General features: G+C 36.6%; 1 protein-coding gene across 1 annotated transcript in view; it reads right to left on the bottom strand.

Annotated features, from left to right (window-relative positions):
- USP12 (ubiquitin specific peptidase 12) overlaps positions 1–1,951 on the bottom strand; it is a 128,576-nt gene extending 126,625 nt beyond the window's left edge. Inside the window, exon 1 of the mRNA XM_074303598.1 lies at positions 1,919–1,951. Coding sequence (XP_074159699.1) covers positions 1,919–1,936 — 18 coding nt within the window. The 5' untranslated portion in view covers positions 1,937–1,951. The remainder of the gene's footprint in view (positions 1–1,918) is intronic.
- Between the last annotated feature and the right edge of the window lie 19,132 nt (positions 1,952–21,083).

Here is a 21,083-nt window from a genome sequence, read left to right as displayed (position 1 = left end):
TTTCTCACACAGGAGTCTGTAGATCTAATTAGCTATATCCTGTTATGACAACTAGCTACTTTTAGCCTAGGGGCAACATAAATAGCCTTACATTCTCATGGAATTTTCTCTTTTATTTTATGAAGTTTACATTAAATGAAGAGTTACTGGTATGAGTCCCCAGTAAGGAAAAGTTCTAACTTTGAGACAGCGACCTAACTCTGTGTCCTAATTTAAAGTTTTGTGTATCTCTGGCTAACTTTTGGCCTCCTTATGTTTAAGGTGAAATTCAGGATACAAGAAATATTTAGGTAAAAGAAGCAAGCAGAATATATTACTGTGTTTGTTACTAGATGGGTACAAGGAGGGAGAGTTGAGGGAAAAAAAAAAAACCCAGACTTTTTGGAGGTAATTTTGCTTATTTCATGAATAAGTAGTACAACAAATAACTTCACCTTAACTATTATCTTCTGAGAGCTTTTATGACCTGAGGATGCATGTCAATCTCTCCTTTCTCTGCCAAACTCAGCTCTACTTTCAGTTTCTCCTCTTGGTCATTGCTCCTATTCTCCTAAATTTTTCCAACTTGCTATTAAGTCTTGATAAAGCCCAGGGATAAAGCCTGGGATGCTGTCTCCTAAGTGTGATGGCTGCTTTTGCTGAGTTCATGAAGATCCTGCATTTTCCTCACAAATCGCATGTGTCCTTTTAAGAACTACCAGCTATAGTTTAAGTGTTTTTATTATAATAATAATAATAATAATAATAATAATAGCATTTGTATAACACCTATTGTATTTCACATTTTGCACTAAGTAAGCACTTTCAAAATATTATCTAATTTTGATCATGACAATAATCCTGGGAGGAAGGTACTAATATCATTCCCATTCTACAGCTAAGGAATCTGAAACAAACAGAGTGATGTGCCTAAGGTCACACAATAATTATCTGAGGTAGAGAATATGAACTCAGATCTTCCTATTCCTTCTTCTTCTCCTTTTTTTGCTGAGGCAATTGTGGTTAAGTGACTTGCCCAGGGTCACCTAGCTAGGAGGTGTTAAGTGTCTAAGACCAGAGTTGAACCCTGGTCCTCCAGATTTAGGACTGGTGCTCTATCCTAGCCCTCAGAGATAGTTCTTAATCCATTTTGCTAGCTAAACTGCCTCTTTATATTTAAACCTAAATCACTCTGAATGCTTTGAATTCCTTCTGGATTACAAATGCTCACTATCTATTATGTGCCTGGGGAATATAGATTAAGAGGTAAACCTTGCATTGTGCTGATTGAGTCATTACCATAATAATCTAGGTTTGTGTTCCATAATTTAGAATTTGGGTGAATAGTGTTTCTGTGAATAATTCCATAGAACAATTTAAAAAAATGAAACTGATAAGGGAAGAGTAAAGAAATTAAAATGATTCAGTTTAGCAAAAAGAAGGATAGAAGATGACTAAATAATGACCTTCAAATATAGAAAAGAGTCTAACATGGTAGAGGAAGGCCAGCTGTTCATCTTTATGGAACAGTGGGAATAAAGACAAGGGGTTAAAACGAAATTACAATCACTGACTTGGGTCTTATGTAAGAAAAAAAAATACTATTAAGATTATTGAATGTTACAAAAAGAAAAACTTGAGAAGGCGGTCTTTCTCTAGAGATCTTCAAAATATAATTACTTCTCCAGGGATATTTTAAAATGGTTCTTCCTGAGGATTAGTTGATCTCTCATGATTCATTTCAGTCTTCATATTCTACATCTGATTTTCAGTTTGTGCTTCAATCTTTCCACATATAAAATAGAAATAATATTTGCTTCTACTAAGAATTGACAAGTTTACAATATCTTTACATATACTCTCTTCTTTATTCAATCCTACTACCACTATTTTAATTCAGGTTCTCATTACCATCTACATGAATACTATAATGGCTTACCCACTTATAGATCTTCATGGCTCTGCACTTCCATCTCTTCAATCTATCTTGAAACATTTCTGAAAAATCTTCTTGGTGCATAGATCCTGTCACTCCTCTGCTCAAAAATCTTCAATAGTTCCCTCCTGATTGGTTGATACTAACTAAACTTCTAACTTTCCAACATAGTACTCAAGATTCATCATATTTGCTGATGCCATCTTATCTTCCTAATCTTACATCAGAGTTCTTGACACATTCTCTGCCATGACTTTGTATTTTCATTCACACTGCTCTCTATGTCTGGAATGTTCTTCTTTCTGCCTCCCTATCCTCTGCCATTTCATTTGTTTATTTCTTCCTCATCTTTTAAAAAACAATTTAAGTTCCATCTCCTCTAAGAAGCCTCTCTGGTGCTTTTGATGAGGTGTTCGAAGCGTGAGGGATAGAAAATCCTATCCAAAAATGACTACTCAGAGATCACTCATAGAAAAGCAGAATTATTTATTAGAATCTCGAGAAGCGGACCCCATCCTGGTCTGTGAGCCAGATTCACACTGCAGGAGAGAGACAGAGCCTTGAAAATGTTCACAGCTTTTATACATTTCAGACATAGAACCTCCAAAATCCCATCCTCTATAGATTGTGATTGGTCATACAATTCTGCACTCCCCCCATTTTGGTCAATGGAAGGCAGTCGACGGGTGATTTACAACATTTGGTCACTTCATGCTATATTTGGCAATGAAATGCAGCCTAGGCCTTCATGTGACTGGAGCCTATAGGTCTGGTTTACATTAGCTAGCAGTCTCTGATCAATATATGCTTAATCTGTAAATTCTTCACCATATTTTACTCCACACAGCAGGAATGAATGAATGAGATCCCTTCTGCTCTGAGACACAGGTTCAGAAGTGAAAGAATTTGCGAACCCAGAGGCTGACAAAAATAGGAGATTTTATTTTTCAGTAAGAGGTTTTTCCCTTAGTGGGCCTCTTTTCTCAATGGGGAAAATCTGCAAAGAATGGTTAGCATGAGACCTATTTTATGGGTAACTCTGGGGGAGATTTGATAATCAGACCAGGATTTCTTAATTCAATGTGAAGTTTTTCCTAGGATGTTACTTCCTAAAAGCTCAATAGGTGTTTGCCCTGGAATGGTACTGTAGCTTATCTCACTCTCAGAAAATGTGAGACCATTTGGAGTGCAGATTAAAGAGGACATGGTTTTTGTGATTTTACACAATTTTTACAGAGTTCACTCAGGTCATTTTCTGTGATTATTTTACACAAATTTTACAGAGTTCACTTGTATCACTTAGAGGTCAATAACAATTTTCTTTCTCATAAATTACATAGCATTGGATTTGAAGAAATGCAGGGGGCCACCATTGTAATACCGTTATTATATAATATTTTGCAATGAGATTTTTTGTTTTTGTGCCTTCTTCTTTCTAGAATATAAATTCCAAGAGGCCAAAAACTATCTCCTAAAAACTTTTTATTCTCATTAGCTGCTAATTCAGTGTTCTATGTTGTTAGAATTGTATTTGTGCTGGGCATGCTGAAAAGATGACTCTGAAGTGGGTTGTGGTCCCTTTAAGAAACTAATCCTTTCAGATTGATTTATTCCTTTCTGATTCCCAACACCTCCTAACAGATGCATTATCAATTCAAGAAGCTAGGACCTTTGATTCACAAATCCTGGTCAAAAGCACCCTTTTGAATTCCAATAGGAGATCTGGGCCTGTCCCAACCTGATTTGAGCCAATTTGAGACTCCACCCACAGGCCCCTTTAGCTAAATCTTTCATTATAAAAGAGCGAAGCTGGAGTCCTCTCTTTGCAGAGCTTCCTTATTCCTGGCATGCCAAGGGTCTCTGCCAACTGGAATACTGTTTCTGGTGCCCTCTTCTTTTTACCCTCACTCATTTCCTTAACTAGACTTTAACTAGATTTTAACCTTACTTCCAATGCCCATAATAAACCTCTTTTATCAATCTGGGTTTTCGGGTCTGTAAATTCCTTTACAGAGGACTCTAGACCTCATATAACTCCCTATCCTTGCACCAAATCCTGAGGGGTGCTCATTCAGGGCTCCATTTGACTCCCTGAACCCAGAACTTGCCACTAGACCTCAATTTGAGTACCCCAAATCTAAACCTCATCAACTCCATACTTCAAGGATCAATAGTTTTATTGATTTGGGCATTCTATCCATTATTGTTGATGTTACCCCCTGTGACCAAAAAGGGGAAGTGAGGTGTCAGTGTGGATAAATCATCTTTTGTCAATGACAAAATTTATGATGGATATACAGTTCCTGGGCTCACACTCAAAACTTCTATAGCTTGGTAGGGCCTGCTAGAACTTGTGCCTCATTTCTATCATGTTCAGAAATCCAGAGTAATTCATATGCCACCATGATATTGAAGAGGGGACCCCGAAACTCTGAAAATTCATAAAGGAAAAAATCTTCAATTCTGCCTCATTGAGGGACTCCGCTCAGAAGGACAAACAGTTTCATCTTTGTTATCTGGGTGGGATTGGCTCAGTCCTGAAACTTATTGAATTCAATTCAAATTTTAACCCTAGCTGAAACCCAGGGAGGAGTCAACCTAGGACTTCACCTACGAGCCCCCTTCAGCTTGTAACCAAAGCTCTCTATTATAAAAGAGCCAAACTAAAATCCTCTCTTTGCAGAGGTTCCAAACATGCCAGCCCTATGTTTGGCACGCCAAGGGCCTCTGTCCACTGGAATACTCTATCCAGTGCTATCCTCTCTTTACCCTCACCTATTTCCCTAACCAGACTTTAACCTTACTTTCATAATAAGCCTTTTATCAATCTAGGTTTTTGGATCTGTAAATTCCTTTATAGAGAACCTCTGCACCAACAGAAGGAAGGCCCCAAAACTCCCTACCCCACTGTGCCTAATCCCAAGGAATTGCAGGAGAGCCAAACCTCTCCAATTGGTTCCCTGAACCCCGAACCTGCCACTAGACCTTATCATTTAACTCTCTGACCAGCAGAAACCCTAAGTTCATTTTGGTTCCTTAAATCTAAACCTCATCATTTCTTCAATATGATAAAAATTGAAGTGTCCATTTTTAAAAATAAGAGAAATAATTATAGACTTGTTTCTGTAAATAGATAAATGCTATATATATTTGAAACATTATTAATGTGGAGTCAGGAAGACTTGGGTTTAAATCCAGCCTAAGATTCTTACAAGTTGTATGACCCTGTTTGTCTCAGATACTCATCTATAAAATGAAGAAGAAAATGGCAAACCACTCTAACATCTTTGCCAGAAAAATCTGATTGGGGTTATGAAGAGTCAAACACAACTGAAAAGACTAAACAACAGTGACATTGCTTATAATATTTTATTTTGGTTTTATATAATACTAACCTCAGATTTAACAGATAGGCAATGAGTTGGACCCAGAAATGAATAGTAAGAAAAGAAATGCAATCTTCTCTTCTTTTTTTTCCCTTTCCTTCCTTCCTTCCCCTCCCTTCCTTTTTCCTTTCCTTTTCTCCACTTCCCAGTGTGTGTGCTGTGTGTGTTTCTCTCTCTTTCTGTCTCTGTCTCTATGTGTTTCTCTTCTCTCTCTTTGAGTTTTTTTCACCTATGATATGGAGAAATTATATTATCTGCATCTTGAAATCTTATGATCTGGCCAATATTGAAGGGCTAGTTACTAGTAGAGGTTCAATATATGTTTGCTGAGTAACTGAATGGAAGAAAGCATTAGCTCTTGAGTCATAGGTTGTTGATTTTAGTTCTAGTTGTTTTAGTTGTTTTTAGTCATGTCCAACTCTGTGACATAATTTGGAGTTTTCTTGGCAAAGATAGAGTGGTTTGCCATTTTCCCCTCTCCTTCCCTTCCCTCCTCTTGTCTCCTTTCTCCTCCCTTCTCCTCCCTTTCCTTCCCTTCCTCTCCCTCATCTTTTTCTTCTCTCCTTCCCTCCTCTTCCCTCTCCTCTCCTCTTCTCTCCTCTCCTTTCATCTCTTCTCTCCTCTTTTCTTCCATCCCCCCTCTCTCTTTCAATTAATATTAGAATAGTAATTCTTGCTTATATGGTATTGGGATGATAATGATTGGCACTTGTGATAGATATTGATGAGGACATATCAGAAGAGGGATTGAAAGAAAGAGAACTAAAAAAATATGCCCCTATCTTTTAGAGATACCTCCAAAACTCTGAGAAGAGTAATAACCAAGCTCCAGAGATCTGATCTTCTAGGCAAATTATGGGTTGAAAAGGTGAGGCCCAAATCCTATCTTTATAATATTAAAAATGTAGGGTTCTTATATGTATCTCTTCATCATCCCTTATGTCACTTGCATTTCTAATTCTTGGAGATTATACCATTTGAAGTTTCATAGTCATATATTATTATGAAGAGAATATATTAAAATGTTTAATGCATGCTTGTTAATTTATTAGTGATGAAGAGAATAATATAAATGGACAAAAGCTCATGTATTGTGTCCTACTTTCTAGAGCCCCCAAGTTGGGTGACAAAATATACTGTTGCTTTCTAGAGCCCCAACACCAGGGTGATTAAATATACCTTTCTAGTGGAGAAATGATGAGGCAGGACTCCTGTGGATGGTGGGAAAATGGAATCCCTTTATTTCAAGGGCTTTCCCCTTTTTATAATGTAACAAAAGCAACACTGAGCATGTGGGATCACATAAATAACTTGCTATTGTAAGTAGTTTATCACCTGGTATCACTTCACCTGCTATCACTAGGCTTCAATCTTAACACGGGTTGTCACCTTCCCCTGGCTTCTCAGAAAGACTGAGAGCCCTTAGAGGAGATGGAGAGCTGAACCAGACATTGTTAGCAGGTTCCCTCTGGGCGGAAGGGTTTTATACCTCACCCAGAGTTTTCCCACTGACTGTGACCCTCTACATTCATGGATTCTTCAAAGTAGTTATAATTTACAAAACTGTGAAATAGGTAGTACGTTATGAATATCCTTGTTTTACGATAAGAAAGTTGAGATATAGTAGTATCCAACACTTGAATCAAAGTCCTATGCTTCCAAATTCAGGGCTATTACCATTCCATGCTGACTGCATATATAAGATGTGAGAAGAGAATGAATGTGAGACACAGCTATCCCATATTTCTCAAAAAAGTCATCAGGTACTACTTTCTAAAGATAATGAAGACAATGAAATACTGTTGCTTGAGTTGTCATCAGCTGTAACTCACAAATGTTATCATAAAAATTCATTTATTCTGAATTTCATTTTTCACAGTCCTCTGAAAACAACTTGATGCTAACTTCTTTAGATGTTCACAGTATAAAGGAGATAAAATTGTTGAAGAGTGCTGTGCAAAAAATATACAGAGAATCAGACTGCAAAAAGATAAATAAATAAAAACAAACTACCTTCCTAATTACCAGAGGATACATCTGCACGAATATAAAAAAAATCTCCAAATATATCAGAATAAAATTTATACACAAAAGAGGATTTGTGGCCAACACAAAATTCTTCTGATAGTTAACCATCTTTCTTTTTCAAATCTCTCCCCTTTTAATGAATCTTTACCTTTTCCAGATTACATGACATTACATTATGTGCCTCTATTCTGTGCTCATCTTTCTTTAAAATCTGGTAATGTTTCTACAGAATGCTACTCTGAAGTCTCATAGTGGTATGGAGATGACAATAGGTCATTGTATAGTAAAAGTTTTGACAGGTTCTACCTCATCAGAAAGGCTTTCAGCATCAATCCAGCAATAAATTGAGTCTGCTTTCTGAGAACTAGGTCAGTTGGTGAGAGGCTCATCACTAGTAGACTTGCCAGTGGATGATGAATTCTTTGGTCATGGAAACACATGAAACAAGGAAAAGTACAAAATGTTTCTCAGGTGCCTCTGCTTTTATATTTTTAATTATAATGGCTGATAGTTATATAGCACTTACTATATGCCAGGCACTGTGCTAAGAGATTTAAAAGTATTATCTTATTTCATTATCACAACCCTGGCAGGTAGGTACTACTATTATTTTCTATTTTGCAAATGAGGAAATGGGGGCAAAAAGGGTTTAAGTGACTAAGTTCAAGTCTTTCTGACTCCAGGTCCAGCACTCTATCCACTGAGCCACTTGGCAATTATGACAGAAAAGTAGTAGAAATGGAGGCAGAAGGTGCTAAGAATTATGCCATTTTTAGATTGCAAATATTAACTTAGCCTGAATAGTCTAAATGTGAATTCTTTGTTCAATGACAAATTAATGGATATACTAATGGAGGAACTAAATCATATAAGTCTAGACATTCATGATTTAATTAAAAAAAAAAAAGGAAAAACAAAAGTAGCTACAGCTGCTACATAAAGGATGGTTCACAAGCAAAGAAATGAGCTGGCCAAGTTATTTTTTTCATTTGCCCCACAGCAAAAAACCCCAGCATTTCCTGAGATAAATTGTCATTTGTATGGTAGTGTTCATGATAAGTATTTGCAAAAAAATTCAACTTAGGAGACAATTGCAGCTTATGAATAAATATGTTTTATTGCAGAGGTTAGAAACTTAGACAAATTTTATAAAGATACTTCCAAATTTAATGATCAATCCTTTGAATCTCAATTACTTCAATACAAAAGTGTTGATGTGGAAGATATTGAGAATCAGAAAACATGAATAAAGAATCAGGAATGGAAGGAATCAAAAACTTGTAGACTTCACAGAAACTCCATGCCTCTACATGAATAAATGGATGAAGGAATGAATAAAAAAGCATTTATTGAGCATTTACTGTGTACCAAGCACTGATGACACAAATACAAAAGCAAAGATAGTTTCCATCCTTAAAAAGTTTACAATCTAAAAGGTTTCAAAAACATCATACATAAGGGAGTAGTAGCCAGAGAGGGGTACTTTGATCCAGAAAGTTACTAGAATGGTGAGTGGGACTACAGAAAAGCAAACTGATATATCATAGTATAATTGACTTGAACATTATTCCAGAGCCTGAAGAGCAGGAGTAAGAGTTGGATGACCTAGAAGAGTCTAGAAAATGGCCTGGAAATGAGGGAAGTGAAATATGTCTGAAACCTGCTTAAGAGGGACAAGTGAGATATTCTTACCAAAGCAACAGATTCTTACAATAAAGTTATATTATGAATTTTCTCTTGAAGTAAAAATTTCAAAGGCATTAGGCCTATATAGTGACAAACAATATCACAAAAAATGAAAATGATTATATTTTAATGGAAAAGTAAAGACTCATTATTGATATTGGAATAATTCCTGAATCAAGTCAAGTTAACAAGCATTTATTAAATGATTATTACATGACAGGCACTGGGTTAAGCACAGAGAATACAAATACAAACAAAAAAGAAATGCAAACCCTGTCCCCAAAGAGCTTATTTTCTTATGGGAAAGACAATCCATAAAAGGAAGCTAAAAAGGGGAAGAGGAGAAAGTAAAAATCCAAGCACAGCCTGGTGGGGAAGAAAGAAATGCCTATCCTGGGTACCTTTCTTAAATGGAAATTCTGGGTGAAGCTCTTCATTCTTCAATCAGAAGGAAGAAACCTTAAGACCAAAAGTTATTTACAAGATGTGAATTCCTGGGCTGAAGTGATCTTCCTGAAGGAAAAGTTCTTTATCTGTATATAGTCAGACCCACTAAATTATTAGTGCAAAGAAAAGAATTAGTATAAAACTAAAAGAAATGGAAATTTTAAAAAAATATATGCATTTGAGACAAATTCAGACAATCAATTACTAAAATAAGGAGACCAAAAAAGCCAAAAAGCATTGTATTCTGCTAGCAAGATAAAGTAGAGGAACATGGCAGCCCCTTAAAAGCAATACCAATTTAGAATAAAAACTTTTTTATTTGATAAAACACATGAAATAATGAAGAGTTAAAAGAAGAGAACAAAGAGAACATTATGCACAGTAACAGCAGTGTTGCTCTAAGAACAACTTTGAACAACTAAGTCATTTTGAGTATTATGAACACATAACTATAAAGGACCTATGAAAGAAGATGCTATCCATTTCCAGAAAAAACTGATAAACAGAAATATGATTGTATGATTTTACATATATACACATATTTGTCTCTAATGGTAACCTTCTCTAGGGTGAGGTGGGCAGAGAGGGAGAAAAAAACAACTGCACAACAGAGAACAAAAGAAAATTCAGAAGGAATCACAGAAAAGCAGAGTAGCTCTGAAAATGATGTATAGTATTTATTACATAGTTTTAAAAAAAGGTTAATAGTATAAAATGAAAATTCATGGTTTTATAATGAACCCTTTTTTTATGTTATGCTGTGTAGATAGAAATGTTCTTTCTTCGTCTTTTTATATTGAAGTTCAAAGTGACTAAAAGAATTAAATAAAATAAATTTTATTTAATTCTTTTATTTTGCCAAGAAGGGTGATGGGAGATTTTGAGAAGTATTCCCCCATAAGCAGAAAGAAACATTGAAGGATAAAAGAAGTTTAAAAAAAGATTGACAAGAGACCCAATATTTCTTGTTCTGATTTCAACTCCTTCCCTCAATTCTAATCTGACTGCAGACCCCTTTACTATTTTCATCTGCCACATTCTATGACAGCTTGTTATGCACATTCTACAGAACCACAACTGTCTCTTCTCAGAGGATTTTTTACTAGTACTGCATCCCCATTTCCAGGGTATTAGTTTTAAGGGAAGGACACAGCTGAGAGATGTGCTATTCAGAATATTCAAGGGAAGATTAATAAAACAAATGCACCCTGAAAGAATGAAGTTTCTATTTTAGATAATTGTGAGGAGATAAGGAAGAAAGTCACAATCAGATTATAAGTCAACAAGCATTTATTAAATGCTTACTATGCTGCATTCATTGTGCGTTTCTTTAACTTCTTTTATGCTCCTCATCTAGTACCTCTTTCCTTTTCAACTTTTTCAACTTTTCTTTATTAGATTTTAAGCTCCTTGAGGACAGTGACTGTCTTTTCCATTGTATCCTCAGCATCTAGCATAGTGACTACAAGCATATAATTGGCACTTCAATTTTTATTGACTTGACATTTACTAGGTACCAGTGCTAAGCTTTGGGGTTACAAAGAAATGTTCTGTCTTCTTCCCTGTTGAACTTTAAGAAATTTAAACTGCCTCTTTTTTACTTTCCCAAGCCTTTAGACTTATTTTCCTGGGACTACACATACATTGGTGAAGTAGACAATCAGATGCTCATGTGGCATTAAGATCTAGGGAGAACTAAGAAGATCTCTTTATCTATTCTCCTAAGAAATTTAGGTCCTCCACTGGCCTGCCATTATAATGCCTATAATTTAATTATTAGACACTTATTCCCCAGTGAAAATATTTCTCTCTATTTAACAATAATATTGTTTAGGAGTAGCACACTGACATTCATACTTCAGTTATAAATTAATTTACCAGTTATTAAAATCATAGTATAATAATTTTAGTGCTGGAAGTAGCTTAAAAATGTTATTAATTGTATTAAGATGAATGAGGAAGAGCGGAGATAAGAAGACTCTTTAAAAGTGGGGGGTGGCTTTAAGTAGAAAAGAGAATGCTAAAGACAACCTTTTCAGTTTTGTTGAAATTAGAGCTAGCCTAGTTATAGGTAAGCAATACATCAAGTCATTTTTTGCTGGAATGTTCAAAGTGGTAATTGAGTCTTCCTTAGTATTCTGGAAACATCTAGTTGGGAAATTTCATAATTAGAATGACTTGTTTATATCAAATTGGCTAGTAAGCAATTCCAGGTCATGGTAAGAGCAAACCTTGAAATAAAACACCTATTCCCTATTTTTGATCAAGAGATGGTAAAATGCTGTGAAGGAAAGGAAATAATTTTAGGATTAATTGAAAGTATTTTCATTATAGTGAGAATCATTTTTCAGGAACAAGTCACATAGCAACAATGTGTTTCCAATTAATTACTGATGCCCTTTATTCATTCAATTACTAACCCCAGTTTTCCAATGTTCTATTTTCAGAGAAGAATGAGTTTCATTTTTTTCATTTTCTATAATTTTAGTATCTTTCATCAAGATTTCAGAAACATATTCATTATTTTCATTGAGCCTTCAGGATGTTACTGTATAATGAAATTCAACGTTGAATAACATCTTTCCCATGAATTTCACACCAAGTTGCTTCTTTTGGAACAAAACAATAGCTAAAGGGAGGACAAATTAAATAGTCTAGACAAGGAAGAAGAGATCTATTTTTCCACTGAGATTTTATTAGAGATGTTTGAGAGATTGTGCTAAAATCTGCCAGAAAAAAGGGGTATTTGTCAGAACCTCCTCTCTTTATCCTTAAATCTTTTCCCTTGAGAATATGTGTGTGTATACACATATATGTCCATAGGCAAACTTTTATGGATTATGTAATGTATGTAATCATACTTATACTCTGATTTTGTTCACATATTGAGATCCCTGTCTGTTTAGGTCAAATGCTTTCTTGAGTGCTCCCTTTTCTCATATTAATAACATTGTGGGGTTCAGAATTGTGCCATTTAAATATCTTATAGATGAAGATTCTCTCACAGATTTCCCCAGAAAACTGTAATTGCTCTGAAGGTAGGGCAATGGTATTGACATTGTCTCTCAGGCTACTTCTAGGCCATTCACTCTAAATCAAGGTTCACCTTAGGGCAAAATCCATCCCTTTGGGGTTTCACTTCGGTATTCACTCAGGAATGACTCATAAAACTTCCCACAGTCTCTCATCATAAACTTTCACTAACTTAGTCAATACTACTATTTATTATCTCTCTCTTTAAGGGGAAGGATGCGACTAATGGAGGGAGGAGCTTAACTCCTTGCCTGCTGGTCAGAGAATTGTTGGATGATGCAGAGGCATGATAAAAAACTAAAATTCACAGTCAGTCAACAAGCATTAATCAAGTATTTTCTATGAGCCAGCCACTAAAGAGACAAAGCTAAGGACTGAGCTAACAAAGAAAACAAAATAAAACAAAAAACTGTCCCAACTCTCAAGAAACTCATAATCTAATAGGGAGTAGTCCCACAAACTGCTTCCTCACAGCAGAGTGTAACTATAGTGAGTTACTTTGTATTTTTATAGATAGCATTTCTTTTGTGTGGAGATAAAAGTAGCTGTCCAAAACCTGATATGTATTTCCATTGCCTTTTGGGTGATACTTAACTTTAATTGGATAAGTAGGCAGCACAGTGTTTAGAATGTCAGTCCTAAAGCCAGAAAGGTCTGACTTTACCAAATGATTGTGTATTATATTATCAAATATACACTGACTATGTAATCCTGGGCAAGTCACTTAACTGTGTTCATCTTAGTTTCTTCATCTACAACAACTGAACAATACAACTGGAGAACTACAACAATAACTTAAATTCTCAGGGATTGTGGTATTTTTCACTTTATAGCAATACAAATTCATGAAAGAATATTTTACTACCATTATTCTTTATCTATAAAACATGGTTTTGTAATAATTTAATTTATGTAATTTGAAAGCACAATGTAAACCTTAAGCATTAAAATAATCTCTTTTAAAGGCCTTTTATATTTAATTTTATTTTCTACATCCAAATCTCAATACTAAAGCTCCTTAAAGGATTGGTTTTTTAAGGATTGCTTTTTAGCAGCATCTTAGTCTTCTCATGATTTATTACAGTGGATGAACTTATATTTTTAGGACTCCCAAAAAGTGTTTGCTAAAGACTTCAACCAAAATTATTTTTCTAAAGGATTACAATTATTTTAGATTTTTATCAGCAAGTTATGATAAGCAAAAGTTTTCAATTATAAATGCATCACAATGAACATAGTTATTCTATCAGAGCTAGGTACAATCTAAAGATACAAAGCTCAAAAGGTAGGGAAAAAAGACAATATTGAATCAATACTTAAGGAATTGAATTGAATCAAAATGATGATTTTAAATTGTATATTTTGTTGTTTAATCATTATAACAACTATCTTGTCCAAGGATCTGGGACACTGTACATTCTTCCTCTCCATTAAGAACTTTAGACTCATTATATGACAATTAAGTTCAGTTCTGGAAAAGTCCAGAAGAAATACCAAAAAAAAGAAACTCATGATCTGTATTGGCAAAGACAAAGCAAGACATACTAACTAACTACAGTTATAGTTTCCTAAAAGACAGATACTTTACATATCAAAACATGATGCAGTTTGTAAGATTGCAGAATAGACATTTTGAATGAATTGAGTAAAACATTTAAGTGCTTATTATTTGCACAGCACCATGTTGAACTGGGGATACAAATGGAGATACAAAGTCAGACAACCTCTGTTCTCAAGAAGCTCATATTCTAATGAGGAAAACAACATATATGGAAGATTTAAACTCCAAATTAGATGGAAAAGTCCCACAGTCCTTAGGATACAGAGGCAAACAGAGGCAAAGAAAATTGTTAATGTCACTTCTTCTATGTCATTTCTAATTGATAAAATCATAACAGTTTCTGATGTTGAACCATATGACAATTTCAAGGACTTTGGTAGCAAAAACTTTAATTTCAGAGTCTTCAGGATCTGTAGCACAGGCAGGATAGATGCCAGACCACATCTTCACAGGTGTTTCTTCTCAGGCTAAGGATTGGGGAAACTGAGCTAGAAGCACTGTTTTTTTTCAAGATTCTTGATTCAAGGTCCTGAGTTCTCTCCAGCATGGGCTGCGGGAAGATGGTGATAAAGAAGGTAGTGATGGTTTGCTTTGTCTTGCATATGAAATCTCTTGTCTCTTCTTTAGGATATCTTGTTACTAGGCTTGTATGACTGCCCTTTTAAAGGCAGTTAGTGTCCTCATCTTCATAGGAATTGTTTTCCTGAATGATGGCTATGAAGGATTGGCTGGAAGCAGAGAAGGTGGCCTGAGAAGCGCTGTCACTCCCAAGATTTTTGTGCTTATCTGTTTGATGGTAGTTGGTCACCAGTTGTTGAAACTAACGAAAAGGGTAGGTCCTCTCCATAATAATTTCTCCCTTCAATCATAGCTGGAAGGACATTGGTGGTTTGGAGGCTGGGAGTGGTAAGATGAGGATATTCCCTAGGTTCTTGAGCTCATGATACTGGGCTGTCTCCCTTCAGCTGTGAGTGCAGATGGTGGTCAAGGAGATAGTAGTAGTGGTTTGACTTGTCTACCACATTCTGCATCCCACCTCTCCCTCAGAATTCCATTCAAGTTCATATTTTCCAGTAAAGCAGATCAGGAGTTGGACTACTCCCCCATCACTGGTATTTTCTCTTATTTGGAACCTACTCCCATTACCAGTCAGACCTAGGATATCTGGTCATTTTTAATACCTAAAATTGTTTCAAGGTTAGACATATATATCTTGGGGTTTCTGTTTAATCACCTATATTCAGGAAAGGAAATACAAAGCAAAAAAGGCAACTATTTTCCCAAGGTCTGGACTCAGTTCACCTACCTAAACCCCTATTTTAGCTTTCATCAGCTGACAGATTCCATGCTGCTAGGATGAAGAAAAGACATCATCCTTCCAGTATCTTCCCTTCCACCATAGTTAAGTTTAGAAAAAAAAAATATATATATATATATATATATTTTTTTTTTTCTGTATGGGAGAGTCAAAGATAAGAATGAGCCAGAATTTTTCCTTTCTCTTAAAAACTATTGTAATCTCTTTCCTCACATGCCCCAAATCATCATGGGGCTCAGTGATCAATAAGAAAAATGCTTCATTATCCCAAAGCACCTGAATCTTTCAGTGCTGCATCAGCAATGAATGGTGTATAATCTTTTGGTTTTGTTCATTTTACTCTGTCTTAGCTCACATGAATTTTCCTATCTTTCTCTAAATTCCTCACATTCATTGTTTCTCCTGCACAATCATTTGCCATAGCTTTTTGTCTTTCTCCAATTAATATACTTCATATTACAAACCATTTTATTTACAGTTTGTTACAACTGCAATGAGTTGACCACTATTAATATTTCATTGTATACTGGAGCTTAGTTTCTTTCTTTGACATCCTTAGTGTATATCTGATGGAGGTTGAGGTCCCTCTAAGATTCCTTTCTAATTGCCCAATCCATGGCTGACCTTGATTCACAAATCCTGGTCAAAGGCACCATTTGAATATCCAGGCCCAGCCCCACTATCAACTCAGCTTCCCAGAGGCTGCTTGAGCTGCTAAGGATGAAGGTTGGTTCTGAGAGACCTGAAAAGGTTAAGGTTAGTTTTCGGGGTAAAAATTTTTGGGGTCCCCAGGCAGACCACCAACTAATGAGAGAAAGGAAAGGGGGAATCCCATTTCTTGGCACATAGATAGTAAAATAATCCCATGAGGCACAGTGTCCCCTGTAAAATGAATTTACAGGCCTGAAAACCTAGATTGATAAATAAAAGGTTTATTGTAGAAATTGGAAGTAAAGCTCAGTTAGAAAGACGCCAGGGCCAGAGGTGGCCGCTGGGTGGTCAGGAACCCTTACATGGCTGGAAGGATATCATGTGTTGGCTGGAAGGGCTCCTGCAAAGAGGGCTCCAGCTTGGCCCTTTTTATACCTAGAAGATGATGGGCAGTATCCCTAAGTTCTTGGCAGGCTTTTCAATTAGCAGCCTCCGGGAAGCTGAGCTGATAGTGGGGCTGGGCCTGGATATTCAAAGGGTGTCTTAGACCAGGATTTGTGAATCAAGGTCAGCCATGGGTTGGGCAATTAGAAAGGAATCTTAAAGGGACCTCAACCCCCATCACGTCTGGTAGGGGAATCACTATGTCAAAGAATATAAGTTTAATCACTTTCATTTTATAATTCTTAATTGATCCTTTGAATAGTTAATTCATTTCCCACCTCCCCTAATACTGCACCTGTCTTCCTACAACCCTTGTAACATGGATCATTACCATTTTTTTATTCATTGTCAATTTTCAGTTATTTTAATTTACATTATTAGGAATTCAAATCTTTTCCCCCTCTCCTCCTATTCTTCCTCTTCCTCCAAATTCTTCTTCCAATGCCAATGCAGATCAACAACTGTTCTCCAACTTAGAATCTTAGTCATTAGGGTATTAAGAGATTAAATGACTGTCCAGTGTCATAATAAAACCACTATATGTCAGAGGTGTGCCAACCCCAAAGGCATCTTTCTATTCATTATAACATACCACCTCTCTGCACTTCTTCTTCTGAAAACTTTTTGTTCATAGAACATAGAACAAAGAACTCTTTGTTCAATTATTACTTATTAATTGGGAACTGGCTCTCATTATTAGAGATTTCTATCATCCTCTATATCTTGGATATCACACTTTTATTAGTTATATTTTGTACAAATATTTTTTTCACTTGAGAGATTCTCCTCTTGATTTTATTCATGCAAAAGCTTTCAGTATTTATGTAATTGAAAATATCTATTTTGTTTTTATGATCTCTTCTACTCTTTGTGTGGTTAAGAATTCTGCCCCTAAGCCATAGTTGTGAAAGCATATTGTTTTAAACTCATTCATGTGACAGAGATCCAATCATTCTCCTTTTTCATTTGATTATTTTAGACAACTATTTGTGAAAGCAATTTCTTTTTATGCCTCCTCTTCCTATGTTTTCAAGGTGTTTTTAACTGCTATAGTCAAGCATTAGAGCTGGGCAGAATTCTAATAAAAGATGATTGGGAGATTTTTATGCTCAGTTTCTGACAAGAGAGAATAAAACAATTTGTTGTTGTTGTTCAGTTGTATCCAGTTGTTTGTGAACCCATTTGGAGTTTTCTTGGCAAAGATACTGGAGGGGTTTGCCATTTCCTTCTCCAGTTCATTTTACAGATGAAGAAATTAAGGCGAACAGGGTTAAGTATCTTGTTCAGGATCTCCAATTATATTTGAACTCTAAGTAGACCTAGCACTTTATGCACTGTGTCACCTAGCTGTCCAACAAACTTGGTCTTGCTGTAAAGCAAAGTTTCATATCCACATTTTAAGGAAACACTTTTAAATTATTCCTTTATCAAACAGATTAATAGGAAGATGGAGGATGCCAGACAAAATTTCCAGAGATTGTTAGAAATTGATCCTGAAACCACTGAAGAAATCCTATTTATACAGATTTCCCTACAGACTATTAGGAAAATCCCTAGATGTTCTCTGGGGTAGTCAAAGCTTATCATTCATCTCATCTAGGTTTTAAGCAGTAGAAACAGTTTCTTCTATTTGTTGTAGTTTACTTCCATTAGATTAGTTTCCCTTACACATTCTCCTTCCATTTTAAAGGCGGTCTTATTTTCCCATCTCCCTTCTGTTTCTCTCAGTGGAGTCACCCTCTTCCTCAAAAAATGACCTAAATCATTAAGGAGATGGAACCAAAAGACTACTATATTGACTGTTCTATGAATGAATTGATATGTACTTATACTGATGAAAGAACAGAAGCAAGCAACATCATTTCAAAGAAATAGGTATCTGTTGAGTTACAGAAATAACTGGCTAGCCCTCCTTTCTTTGAATTTATTTTCAGACCTCACATTCTCACTGGATCACAAAATTAAGAGGAGCTTCATAGTGTGTGGTACGGAAATGGTGAGGGAACACCATTTAATAAAAAAAGCTGGAGAGAGCTCTAGAGAAAAGCAAAGTTTATTGTACATTCTCGCGAGAAGGGCGTCCCACTCTTCGAGTAGACTATCGAAGAGAGGAAGCACCTCCTGTGGACAGGACAGCATCTTTAATCCCTAATGCAAAATGCCCCCTCCCACCACTGACCCTCATCCTCATTGGCTGAGAGTCTTACATTCTAAACGTGAGATCTACCCATGAAATTGAACTTGACCAATAAGTACATAGTTGCCCATATTTGGATGAAATAGGGAGATGTCATAGGAGGGGAAGGCAATGCCCTTCAGAGTCCTTCAGGCCTACTGGAACTCTGAAGTAGATGAAGCCTTACTCGATTTTCACAACTGTCTTGAAAGATCTCACCTCATCTCATTCAGTCCCTCCTCTTATTTTGTACACTGAGATCTCTTCAAATTTTTGTAACATAATTTCACATTCCCTATGAATTCCTCACTTCCTTCTGGTTCCTGTTGGCCTTGGGCCACCGGCTCCACCCTTACCCTTTTAACAGCATCTATTTAACAGACCCTTCAGCTTTCTCTTCCAACCTGATCATTCCAGATGATGAGTTATGGACAATTCTGGTTATTAATCTGATCAAACAAGGGATGTAGATAGGGAATAATATAACACCACTAAAAGATATAAGGCCAAACCAAAGGAGCTGCTTCCACCAGCTTCCCAAACCAGGACCATCTAGAAGTATTGAACAGTGAGGTCCAAGTCTGTACAGGAACAGGAGCAGGTTTCCTAATGTTCTTAGTGATTTCCTTCACTAGATTACCATTGTTATCAATCTTTATACAACATGTGGATAAATTTAGTTTAGCACAAACTCTCCCTTCCTCAGCCAACAAATAATCCAGCACAAGTCTATGTTGAAAAATAGCCTCTCTGGTTTGAGTAGCTTCGTCAGCCAAAAGATCTAGTGCCTCAGCTGTCTGATTGGTGATAATCTCTACAACTGCCTGAAGCCTAATTATCCTGTTCAACATGTATATTGGAGTTCTATATCCCCAACTTCGATCTTGAGCCCAGGTCGCTGGCCCATACTCTTTGACTATTCTTTCTGGAGGCCAGGCCTCCCCCCAACCATTTGCATCTTCAGTCCAACTGATGGAGTCATCTAAACTTCCCCCTTCCCAAATCATCATACAACTGAATCCCTAAATATTGGTTTGCCTGTTAGGGAAGAAAGAAAAATTTTGGCTTTATTAATCCAATATAATAATTCCCTGTCCAATTGAGGCAGGTGAGTATAGGCAGTTAAACCATAGATCCAATAATGACCCTTTAGAGCAAGTTGTTCCCTTGGAAATGTCTGAGCTATTCCTTGTAAAAGGGTAATATTGTTGGTCTCTCGTCCCTAGGGGGCTTCTCCCCACAAAGAGGTCATATTGGCATTTCCAAAAACCTTGCTCTTTTCTCCAACTACATTGGCAACTGGCCACTGGCCTGTTAGATTAGAGGTACTCCAAAATGTGGAAAACAGAGTCCCATGTTGCCCGGGTGTCCCTGGGGTGACATTATACCAACCCCATTGGTAACTGTACCCAATGTATATGTTCCCTTTCCTCTTATTCTCTTTTATACATCTTAATACATCCCATTCTACTCCCATTCTACTTCAGCAGTAGTGACTTGTTGATAGCAATATCCCTGCTCTCCTATTTCTGGGAGAACATCCAAGGTACAGTCTTTCTAGTCCTTCCCACACTTCAATTGAGGATTCCTCCCCATATCCCGCCAATATTTAGACATTTTTGTACAATCAGTTGTCTTTGGCCTCAGGTCTGTTCTTGAATAGGTCCACTCACATACACTAATTCCCAGCTTCAAACCTTGTCCTGTCTGATTTAAGCAGTATTTCCCTTTCCTATCTTCTGTCAATGACCACTGATGTTTCTCTTCTCAATTCCAGAAACCGGTCCCATTATGAATTTGGGATCTGTTGCTAAGGATCCAGGCTGGGCTTAAGGGGACAGGTACCCATGGCCATTGGTTCAATTGTTGGGATCCACCACAGATCCAACAATTCGATAAGTTAAATGTTCTCCTTATATTCTGCATGAGCAGGAGAAATTGGTCATAAGGAAATAGATAAACCCAAAGCTTAGGGAGAGCCTCATAATGTTCAACTATTATAACACCGTGAAGTTAAGGTGAACTTCCCAAAGGAAAATATATCAAATCACAAACAGGCAAAGAGACCCAAAGTAAGAAAAGAGAAGTCATACAGTTATAATGCACTGGATTCAGAATCAGTGTTCCCATTCAGTGGAGGTCCCCTCCTCTTATGTAATTGGAGGTCTTCCCTGTCTTCAACTGTCCACTCTGATAAAGGTGGCGCCACAGGTCCTTTTGTCCTGGTGTGGTGTGTCCAGCCTCGTTCCTGGGTGCGAATCGCAGTATCTGAAGTCAGTATCACTTGGTAGGGTCCGTCCCAGCACGGAGTCAGCTTCTCGTCCTTCCAGGAACGGATCAGCACCCAATCACCAACCTGAATTCTATGAACAGGGAAACCTAGAGGAGGAGTCTGGGCTATTGTTGAAGTTCTTGCAAATGTTCCAGCAATGATTTAA

Source organism: Sminthopsis crassicaudata, chromosome 3 (assembly GCF_048593235.1).
Source record: "Sminthopsis crassicaudata isolate SCR6 chromosome 3, ASM4859323v1, whole genome shotgun sequence".
NCBI lineage: Eukaryota > Metazoa > Chordata > Mammalia > Dasyuromorphia > Dasyuridae > Sminthopsis > Sminthopsis crassicaudata.
This window is presented reverse-complemented; position numbering and strand designations above follow the sequence as displayed.